At 38.2% G+C, this 12,115-nt stretch overlaps 1 protein-coding gene across 15 annotated transcripts in view; it reads right to left on the bottom strand.

Annotated features, from left to right (window-relative positions):
* Window positions 1–12,115, bottom strand: part of MARCHF1 (membrane associated ring-CH-type finger 1) — a 271,534-nt gene that overhangs the window by 45,448 nt on the left and 213,971 nt on the right. For 12 of the 15 annotated variants that reach the window (XM_052690305.1, XM_052690310.1, XM_052690307.1 and 9 more), the window contains one exon: window positions 498–548. The exons of the other annotated variants lie outside the window; for them this stretch is intronic. In XM_052690305.1, the coding sequence (XP_052546265.1) occupies window positions 498–548 (51 nt within the window). The remainder of the gene's footprint in view (window positions 1–497; window positions 549–12,115) is intronic. 15 annotated transcript variants of the gene reach the window in all.

Below are 12,115 nucleotides of genomic sequence, written 5' to 3'. Positions count from 1 at the left end.
GAGGCAAAATATTTCATCTTCAGATGCAAACATAAAACATGGCAGATAAAGAGATTGGGATTCCAAAACAGTGAGTTTTGAGCTTTTGCTCCCCCTAAATCTTGGCTTTTTGGAATAGATTTAAGCCATATTTAATCAAAAGAGTTCATACCTAACAACTATTATTATTTGAGTGGATGGAGCAGAGGGAGAAACATCAACAGGTAATTCTACCTTAAGACAAGCGTTAATGTAAGATTGAGCAACTGTAGAAAGAAGGCAGAAAGTGTGCACTTGTTATTTACTTATTATTCCTATGTAAGGACTAATTGTATATTCATACTTTCAGATGGATTTTACTTGGTAATCATACTAATATGCAGCAAAAAAACCCCAAAAACTTCATGTCTATAAAGAATAAATGAAAATACACATATATAGTTGGATAGAGTACTATCTTGTACTTAATCCACTTAGCGTGCTTTGATTTTCTCCTAAAGGCAATGGATTTCACATACCTTTGAAATATTACTTGATCGACTCGTGGAACGCCCTGGGGATTTGTCATTCTGGAAAACATAATTAGGAGATGAAAAAAAATTATCTCCTGCAAATTCTACCTAAGCAGAAATACTCTGTTTGTGATTGCAAATATACAGTTTCTCTACTTTTCAGTTTGGTCACTGGCTGTACACAGTGGAAGACAGTTCAACACCTAAACCATTACAGCACTCAGATGACTTACATCAAGACAGTGGAGAGATGTTCTGCAAGACATGAACGTTAGCAACTAACTACTGTTGTCCTCTTTTGTTGGTGGAGGTGATTTTTTTACACAGCATTTTGATTAATGCATCATCGAGGCCTCCCATGAAAACTGCTGCTCTTGTATGAACAGAAACACAGTGTGACAAATAATGAAATCCACCTGCTTACACTGGACACAGAGCTACTCAAACAGTTCAACTTACCATTCAGGAAGATCAAACAGCAGTATATGACTTTCTGGCCAGACACATTCGAAGAAGAATAAAGTATAGCTCCTGGTACACGTGGTTCAATTTAACATTCACTCCTCTATCCTCTCACCTCCACAGAAAACACCTTGCAAGAGTCTGAAATCCACTAATGATGCATACATTCAACAGCTACATTTCTACAGCACGACCTTTTTGTCTGCTGGCTTGTTTTTCCTCTGGTAATTCAAATGAAGAAGTGGAGCAATGGTACAATTACACGATCGATATTTATGCTTCTCCAGCAATCAATGCAGCATTTCAGCTGAATATATTGCTACTTCAGGTAAAAAATATTTTGGAAAGAATGCTCATTCCCATGGTAAGTTCATGTTATCTTATGGTAATCACAGAACTACTTTTCTCAGCAGTGAAAATACAGGTTCAAGCACTGAAGATAAATATTTATAAAAACAAAATGCATTGTTACCTAGCATGAGTTGAATCAGATATCACTCATCCAAGCCTGTTAGATTACGTACTGGGAGAGGGGCACACAAACCAAAGCAGAGTGTTCACCTTTGCAGTTTAATCTGCAATGCATGCATCCCTGTGGCAGGCAGACACATGAGACAGTAATTCCCTATGTATACGTCAATAAAAGCCTTCCATCTCTCCTCATCTTTCATTGAAAGAGTGAAAGAAAAATACAGGAGCCGCCCATTAAAACGTTTGAATTTCCTACACTTCTCATGCACATTTCTGCTCTACAAATAGGCATTTCCCTGTTAATTTGTAGCACAGAACAGTTATGCAATGGCAAAAGTAGAAAAATGAGAAATAAGAAAAAAAGGAATTAGGCAATTTATCAGCAAACAACTGTTTTTCTATTAAAAGTTACTTCAATCTCAACCCCAGCAAGCACACCCAAATGAAAACCAAACACGGTTGCACACTAATTTATTAGTCCCTACAGAAAATTTCAAACCTACTTGCTGTTTCGTATTTATCTTCTATGTTTCTCTTCCTCCAGACCACAGGCAGCTCATGTTTTTGTTCCTTCCCTTAGCATCATCCATCTTTTATACAGGAAATATTAATATGCTGCACTCTTTTTGCTTTATCTTCACTAGCAGTAAGCAGCACTACGTTCTCCTGCTCTCAAAAAACCAGCATCACTGAACTACTTGACCATGCATCGTTCCTCATTTTATTCTCATATACAGGCTTCTTCTCAGGATTTAAACACTTTCAGGTGAAACTTTCAGAATATCTTTTTGTTGTTCTTTTTTAATTCTTTCTGGAAAAGAAAAATACAATTTATCAGGCGTTCATTCTATCTTGTCCTTGAGGTTGGCCTTGCTTTGAGCAGGGAACTGAACCAGATGACTCCTCCTGACCTGACATATTCTTTGATTTTATTGTTACTTCTGTGATATATTATGCACCGTAGCTTTAGTATATATGCTTAATGAATTACCATTTTCTTATACTTTTTAGACAACATTCAATATATACACTTTTGAATGTTTTCATTTATATCCATAAAAAATATACTTCATATTTCTTGTTTAATGTTCAGAGAAGCTCAGATTTGACCTCAAAATAATCCAAGTTACAGACCCATGAAATTAATTCTCCTTTCACCATTAGGAAATATGAACGGGGCTCATAGTTGAGAAACTCCCTGCTGGAAGTGTGCAACCTTTATCCCCCATCACTAAGACTAAAGAAATATTTTGTACTTTCTGACAGCGTAGTGAACTCTGGAAGTCTAACTTCCTCTCTTTTAATTGTCTGTCTTCAAAGATTCATTTCTAAATTCCGTCCCCTGGCTGCAGCTCTCCAGGATTTTCACACGATGCATTCTTCACTATGGCATTTATCTCCTTTACTTTAGTTACAACAAGCTCCAGATACTCCAAATTGCACTAAATAAGCATAAATTGAAGACAGAATTCCTCACTCATGTTCACGTTGAAGTCTCATGATTGCTCAAACAAAGAAAGCACAGAATAGAACAGTTATGGAAAGATCTCTTGAAATTTTGTCCCGTGTGCTTCTATTATGACTTATCTTTAAGAAATATATCATTAAGAACAACTGATTCATTTCCTTACCATCAGTGAAGAGGAACTTTCTGTACTGAGGAATGTTTTTCTTGCAGGCTTGCTAAACAGTGATGATGAAGATTGTTTTCCCACTCATTCAGTATTATTTTACGTTTGAGAGGTTATATCCAAGTGAGTAAGAGAAAAAAGAATATTTATTTTCTTTTTTAAACGTAAGAAATAATTTATCTCTTTTTAAGCAAATCACAATTTTGATACATTTTAAGGGGTTTATTCACTAAGAAGTTCACCAGTAACGACAAACCACCAACAAGGTCACGAGGCAAAAAGCCCACGCAGGTTAATATGAGCAGACTGAGGGTCATCATCATAGAAAAGCCAAAAGCACTTCAGACACGCCATTCTGTGAGAGCAAATTAATCCAACATGACATAAAGCAGCTACCTAGAAGTATTATCCTGTAAGTTACTTATTTTCCATACTATCTGCACAATATATAACATACATATGGGTAGAAGAGTAGCACGCCATCTATGGCAGCTTCCCTATTAGTGGGCTGTTGGGATGCCCTTCAGAAGAATCACACAGAGGTGCACACAGAGGTTAGCTGCCACATCCCCTGTGACTCCTTTTGCAAATAAGATCTCTCTGGCTACATTCGCAACACACAAGACCATACAAACCTCATGTTGGTACTTTGGCTGCAATAACAATCATAGAATCACAGAACTGCTTGGCTTGGAAGGGACCCTAAGGATCATCGAGTTCCATCCTCCTGGCACAGGCAGGGCTGCCAGCTACTAGATCAAGTACCAGGCTGCCCAGGGCTCCATCCAACCTGGCATTAAACACCTCCAGGGGAAGAACATGCTCAGCCTTTGGCCATCCTGTTCCAGCACCACACCGCTCTCTCTGTACAGAACTTCCCCCTGACATGTAATCTAAACCTCCCTCCCTTTAGTTTTAAACCATTCCCCCTTGTCCTATCACTACCTACCCGTGTAAAAAGTTGATTTCCACCTCTTTATAATCTCTCTTTCAACACTGGAAGGCCATAATGAGGCCTCCCCACAGCCTTCTCTCTCCCAGTCTGAACGAGCCCAGTTCCATCAGCCTGCCTTCACACAGGAGTGGTTCTCCAGCCCTTGCATCATCCCTGTAGGCCTTCTCTGGATGCAGTTTATAGAAGAACATTTTATGAAATTATTTTCTTCTTCAACATTTTTTTCTTCAAAGAGAAACCTGTAATTCCAAGACCACTACACAGCATATGATAGTGTTATCACATCTGCTTCTTGTACAGGTATTTCTAGAGCGGTTGGGTCCTTTTCTCTCTTACCTCACATCACATCAGTCTCACTGGACACAACGTAGCAGCTTGTTTGTAGCACAAGCTGATAACAAGCATCAGACACATCCTGGAAACTGATACAGTATGCTCTTACTTTGACAATGCTAACTGCAATTTAACGAGGCTCAGAACCATTTTTCTCACAGGCCAAGATGAGCCATTAGCAGGTTTGCTGTTACAATACAAGGGTTTCACAATTATACTTCCACCTGCTATCACATGGGTAATTTCCACATTACAGAAACTAGCTACTTTCTCTGTACTTCCTCAGATGTCGAGGTCAAAACTGGTTTAAGTACACAAAATAAGTATACAGTCATATTCAAAATAAATCTAACAGTGAATCAATGCTGAAACACAGTACAGGTGTTGAGAGAATACTGCCAGAAAATGTCACACGCTGAACACTGGAAACTGTTCTGAAGTGGAAAGACATCACCCGACAAAACCTCCTTCCTTCAGCAGCTCACATCAAGAGCCACTTTTTGACTTTGCTGCACCATACTCAGGAAAAGCAAGAAGTCCCTGGAAATCCTTGCCAAAATTTCAAATAAAAGATTCATAAGGTTGGAAAGAAATTCATCACAATTTGATTGTGATTGAGCCTGAAGGAGATCGCACTTTCCACTCACTGAGCAAATGATTGCGTGAACAAATCTTAAACTGATCTAAGAACAGTCTTCCATGCTGTTGCTGCCCAGCTGCTACAGGTTATTTCCTTCTTGAGCTGAGTCAATAAAACGCTGTGCAGAAACCCACCCTGAACCCTGTGTGACTCAGGTTCAAGTTGAACAAGTTACCACAGGGGAAGTTTCCAGTATAAGCTATTCCGTGATGTTTTTGACATACCAGAACTTCCTAAGTAATGTAGATATCCCTCAGCAACAGAACATCTTTCAGAAAGAATATCCAAAGCAAACAAGATGCTAAAACACCTTATCTCAAATTCACGATGCGTTTTTATGTTCAAAGTATCTAATTATTAAACTACCGAAGAGAACTGAAGGGATTTGCAGAAAGACATGTGAATAAGAAGTGCCAGCATCTGGGACTTTCAACAGAACGCATCCAGTTTTGAAACTCTCTCCATTTACATCCATTCAAGGAGGTGGACTGCAAGGTGCTCAGCATACACTTAGGCAGTAAGCAACACAGCCTGGTGCCAGGGGGTCCTTCTGCCTCCTTTGATGTAGGGATGTGTTTTGTTGTAAACATGTTTGCTCTATCATTTTTTCCCTACAAAAATGCAGCAACAAAATAAGGCTTGACATGACTGAGTCTACATTCACGTTATGTAGGTCAAATGTCTTGGAATTTCACTCTACTTCTACCTTCACCCACGTTCACAAATCATCTTGCTCCTTAGTTTACTTCTCCTACATTTTGCATATACTCTCAGTGATCTTGGCATTTTATTTTTGTTGTTGTTGTTATTAAAAAATATATATATATATATTTAGGTAAAAATTTTTCACCTTCTGCCCATATCAATAGATCTTCCCCTTATGGATACAGGGAAGATTCCAATTGCACAGGACTTGACACAAAATGTCCACATATCCTTACCATCTGATCTCATGAGCAGACCAGTGAGGTCATTTTATAATTACAGTTTTTTCCAAACTACACAGATTCATTTACTCTTTTACTTGTATTAACACTCAGAGAAACTACGAGCATTTACTCACAGGGTGCCCTCTATGATTAGGTGTTCTGAGTCACTTTCAGAATGAAAAACAATTTACATCTAAAATAGTATTTCTTCCTGTTGATTCAGTCAGAATTTGGAGAAGACCAAGCTACAAGCATTACACTGCATGAAAAACCTGCTGTAATTAGCTGCCATTACCCTTCAGTTTGTACACTAGGAGAAAGCTGACAAGGTGATAGCTCCTAGTGGCATTTTTCCCTCTAACAGCATTGAAATTATTCCTGTCTTTATCCAGGGCTGACCACAGAGATAAAAATTATGAAGTGTGGGATGAAGGACAAGTGAAACTTGCCAATACTTATTTCTTAAAAAGACACTGAGAAAATGCAGATGATGAAATGAAGAAGCATGGTTTACTGGGGAAACAGTGGTGGTAGGTGGATGGCTGGATTAAACCATAGAATGGTTTGGGTTGGAAGGGCCCTTTAAGATCACCTAATTCCAACTCCCTGCTATAGGCAGGGACACCTCCCTCCAGACCAGGTTGCTCACAGCCTCATCCAGCCTGGCCTTGAATGCTTCCAGAGAGGGGGCATCAACAACCTCACTGGGCAACCTGTTGCAGTGTGTCACCACCCTCACAGGAAAGAATTTCTTCCTGATACCTAGTCTAAATCTACCTCTTCTAGTTTAAAACCATTGCCCCTCATCCCATTGCTACCTGCCCATCTAAAAAGCCCCTCCCCTGCTGTCCTGTAGCCCCCTCCAGGTCCTGGAAGGCCGCTATACGGCCCCCAAAGCCTTTTCTTCTCCGGACTGAAGACCCCCAGCTCTCTCAGCCTGTCCCCATAGCAGAGATGCTCCAGCCCTCTGATCATCTTTGTGGCCCTCCTCTGGACCCACTCCAACAGCTCTTGTGTTGATGGTTCCAGAACTGGACGCAGTGCTCCAAGTGGGCTCTCAGGAGAGAAGAGTAGAGGGGCAGAACCACTTCCCACAACCTGCTGGTCACACTTCTCTCGATGCAACCCAGGGTATGGGTGGCCTTCTGGGTCACAAGCATCTTTTCAAATCTTGGTGATTCTATGAATTTAAAAACCAGTCAATATTGAGTGACCAAGTAGAAAAAAGATGAGTGGAATACTACTTACAGATAAAATTGAATGAGAAATGCAGTGAGGGATCGTGTAGCTAACTAAATCTGAAGAAACTATTAATTAAAAATGACAATTAAAAAAAAAACAACAGTGAAAAGCAAATTAAAAGGAAAAGTAAAGAGATATAATAAAAAATAAATGTACAAAAATACCACTATTTTTACCCGTCATGTCACAATACGGAAAGACATAAAAAGACACAGAAAGTAAATTTTTCCCTATGCATACAAGTGTTTAAAAGACCATTTCTTTAGAGTCAGAAGAGTAATCTACAGGGATGGGGAGTAATTGCATCAATTCATTATTGCCAGTTCCTATAGAAGATTTATTTGTCACATTTACAATCATATCTTGTCCTACATACACCTTCCTAACATTTTTGTGCTTCACTGTTATTTGCTGATACTTCTCTTCAGCAAAAACAGAGTTTTGTTATTATAATATCAGTGTCTAACTTCAGCCTATTTAATGTCTATCATTTCACTACATTAATCAGAGTGCTTCAGTTATAACAGATAGGATTTATGAAAGATTTCCACATGTCAAAACCACCCTCTTGGTTGCTAATATCTAAATCACCTGGCAGTGATATACAGCCTGCATGATTGCACTAATGCTTGATACACATTCATTTATTAGCAGAGACATGTTATGAGAAACGTGTTTGGCTGTTGTTGGTAAAGATACCTTACCTTTGGAAATTGCAAATGCTATTTTAAAATCATTTTTCCTTGGCATTACTCAGCTACAGAAAATGAAGACAAGCACCAATTTTTTTCTCTCTCTGCATACAAACATAACAAATGGTCTGGAGGTTTTAATTTGTCACTCTGTTTTCTGTGACTATCAGTTCAACATTGTTTTATTACCGCTACCTAAGTGCAATATACGTGTTACTAAACATCACTGTCCAGTGAAATAAAGCAAATTTTTAATTATCACTTGTATTCACATCATGTAATTACTTTTAAATAGGTCTGGCCTATGGAAAAAGACAGTGAAACAGAATCCTTTTCACCATGACATCAAATTATCATTTCATCTCTCTTGTGCCATGAACAAAAATGCAACACAAACTTCACTGCAGCACTCTTGAATCAAGCAGTACTACTATTTGCACACATTGCTACCACGTCCAGATAACATATCTAATCATTTTCAGCCCTGATCAGTAAGTAGGTGATTTTTTTTTTCATTGCTACCAGGTGCTGATTTATAGACATTATCTCTATTTTCCAAAGCTCACACTACATCATAAAACTTTGATTTTCTGTAAGACTCTGAGGGAGCTCACTCATGGGTCCCTCATTAAGGTGAAGACGACTTAATCTTTTCATTGCCATGTTGAACTCTAATCAAAGGTAATTCAATGATCAAGCTGAATACTTCTTTCTTTTACGTAAGGCATCCTTTCCTCACCTGTTGAAATGTTTCCCCAAACATCTGGTCCATGCAATAATCCTTTCTTGTATGAACACTTTCGGTGGTCAGAACACAATTTTTTTGTTTTATTTTGTTCTTTGCCTTTTTTTAAAGAAGATACAGACAATTGGCTGCGGACCACGTCATCCAAAACTCTAATTCACAGTATGGTATGCATTCCATGTGTTATTTGTTAGGTATCAATATATTCGAATCCTTTAATGAAAAGACAAACTAATTTCTTCCTGAGGCCAGATTTCAAAGGTCACTATCCTGTCTGCCAGTTACTGCGACCTGCTGGATTGCAGCCATTTAATACCAGAGATGAAAGGCTCCGACTGGCCAAGCACTTGTCTAACAGCCAAATATTTATCAAAGGACAAAAGACTAATTAAATATACAAAGTCAAAGTATCCCAGTTAAAACAGAGCTGTTAAAAATGCCTTGATTACATGCTGTATGTTCATCTACCACCATTTTTATATCTATCTTTTATCTGATTACAGGTTTTAGGTCAACACTGTCTCTATAAACTGTAAACTCAAACTCCCCCAGGTAAAAGGGAAAATGAAAGGAAATTGCATTTTTCCCACTCCTCTAAAGGCTGTCTAGGCATCTGATAGATACAGGTGGCCCAGCAAAATAAAAAAAAGAATGAAAATGAGCTAAACAACAAGGAAATTAATTCCAGAGCAGAGTACATCAATATATGGTACTTACATATCACAACAATTAAGCGTATCTGACAGGCCAGAATCTTAACACATTGCATTATAAATACCATTTCCACAACAATCTGTTTTTCAGCTCCATTCCCTTTCCATCCTGTCAAAGTATTTTCTCTTTCGTAGCCTCATGTCATTATAATCACTGGCTATTCTAGCTCAGTATTGGGGCAAAAAACTTCAACAAGAATAGAAAAAAAGAACTATAGATAAAATTAAGTTCTTGATGTAAGACCTTGATACATACATTAGAAAAAGCTGCTGCTGCACTTTGGTGTTTCAAGAAGTTGTAATTTTTAAATTATTCTCCAGCTACTTTGTAGAATGCTTTGAATTATATATCATACATTGCTACCCCCAAGCTAACTCAAACTATGATTATTAATGTTAATATGCAAGATCATGGCCAAGTTCTTCTTTCAGTCACACTAATGTAAAAAATGCAGTCCTCATTCTATAAATGGCAAGAAGAGTTTGGTTACACCTGTATCAGTGATGGAAATCTAGTTCTCATGGCAAACTAGACATTATTGCTTTGCAGGAATAAGCTATCAGAAGCTTGCATAAAACAGTTTTCAAAACAAAATTAGAAAACAGGTTTACTTTTTGGGTCACTCCATTTACACTTATATAAATGATAACAGTACTTTCTCCATCCTCTCAGAAAATAATGTGATGGAACAAAGAAGCCAAAGAGATACATAACAACAAGCACTCCGGTGCACTTCCATTCCTCATATTACACCACCTTAAAAGGAGCCCATGGCAAAAGCAGTAAGATAGCATGTAGATTCATTAAGTACTCTGTTAATCTAAGTGCTAACAAAAAAATCAACAGGAACAGAACAACAAACAACTCATCATTACAGATGTCACTTGTGACACGTTGTCCATGCAGCAAAGTCGCATCTCAAGGATCTCCATGTGCATAATGTAGATGGACTTGTAAGAAGAGGTCACATAAAATGCTGATATTAAAATAGAAGTGGGATTAAGAGAACTTGGCTTCAACCCTGGTGATTGCTAACGCCAGAGGCAGCCACAAAATCACAAATATTACCAGCTGAGTAATTTGTGTACCTGTAGGCCTACATTCAAAGGATTCAAACACGCAGCACTACTGCCTTAGCACGTCTGAAACCCTCCAATCACAAACTGCAAACAATAAACACAAGAACATGAAGGAATGTCATACCAGATGAATCCAAAACGCACATAGATTCCACAGACTGACTTATCAGCATCTTTCCTCTCTTCTGTAAATCCCAAAGTACATCTTAACTTTAGATTAACTGAGGTTATTAGTTAAATTATCAGAGATAATTTGGGGCTCATTGTTTAATTACACACTCATTAAGTTTTTCAATTAGTCTGTGATCTTCACATTAAATTTGAATGTTGCAACTCCTTCTCTAATGTCAAAGCAAAGTACAAAGTGTAGTGCTTGGATGACAAAGATCCGTCAAATATTTATTTTCAACAAAGCTCCTCATGAAAGCTCACTGAGGGACACATTTATTCATATTTACCTGTAAAGAATGTGGAGGAATCAGACAGCTTCAGGTTAAAAATAACAGGTATTTAAAAAAGGCAATGAATTTCCCTCTGCTTCAGAGCTAATTCTAAAATTGGTTCCAACTTTTTATTTCTACATTACTCAATCCGGTGCTCAGCATCCTTCATAAATGACAGGTCACCCATCAAGGCAGACAAACTATCAGACCAGGAATTTTCCACATACGTCACCACAGAGCTCCGTTACAGAGACAATTATTTTGCTACACTGTCTGATTGGCATCTGTAAAGTTGCTGAGCCTTCTCATAAAGAATACAGCAACAGAAATTAATACAGGGCTGCCACTGCAAAAACTCAGAAATGCGCCCTTTACTCACACTCTACTTAGCAGAGCTGCTGTGGCAATGGCTGGATTTTTATTTCAGTTATGTCAGGAGTACTTTATGTCAGCAAGGCTCAGGATCGAGGCCATAGTTATTGCATTTTGTCTTTTTTTTTTCCTTTTCTCCCATTTTTAGTCTTCCTTAAACATCCCATATACTCAGTAGTGAAAGGGAGCTGGAGAATTTACAGCTGAATTGGGCTTGTTCTTAGCGCTCAAATCCTGCCTATTAATATATATTCATTTATTCAGCCAGAGGGTAGAGGTAAACCATTATACAAAGGTGTTTTTTGCTTTTTTTTTTTTTTTTTGCTTTATAGCTACATTAATGTTTAATTGAAAGGCTAAGTTTTAACCTTATTTTCTACTTACAATAATGTAAGTAAAAACAAGCGTGGAAGCTATGTTACTTAGAACACATATTTCTAAGCAGGATTGAACAGCAAGTCAGAGATGTTCACAACAGGGGCTTTTTATGGAGCTTTTCCTCCCAGACAGATGAGACCTACATATTCATCTCCAAGGTGGGCTGAGAGACACAACACCACACCACACCTCTTCCTGACTATTCCTCCCTGGCACATTTTGTGTTGTAAGAGAAATATGATGGAAAGTGAAACACCAAGGGGAAGAGAAGGAGGAGGTCTGGGGGAAAGAGATCATGAGAAGACTGCTCTACAGAGAGAAAAAGCCTTACTTAAGACAAGGGAAGATTCTACTGTTAATAGCACAATTTCATAATCCAGATCTGACTAATAAATGAAAGAACAGAAAAATAAAGCTGAAATATAAGAAGAGGCTCTGCCAAATTATCTGATTAGCTATAATGTAGAGACACCGTAAGCAGTTGTTAATTAGTCCCAGTCAGACCTTCAAACCCGGCATAATAAAAAAGTCCTTGGCA

The sequence above is a fragment of the Tympanuchus pallidicinctus genome, unplaced genomic scaffold, assembly GCF_026119805.1.
Source record: "Tympanuchus pallidicinctus isolate F22 unplaced genomic scaffold, pur_lepc_1.0 scaffold26, whole genome shotgun sequence".
Classification (NCBI taxonomy): domain Eukaryota; kingdom Metazoa; phylum Chordata; class Aves; order Galliformes; family Phasianidae; genus Tympanuchus; species Tympanuchus pallidicinctus.
This window is presented reverse-complemented; position numbering and strand designations above follow the sequence as displayed.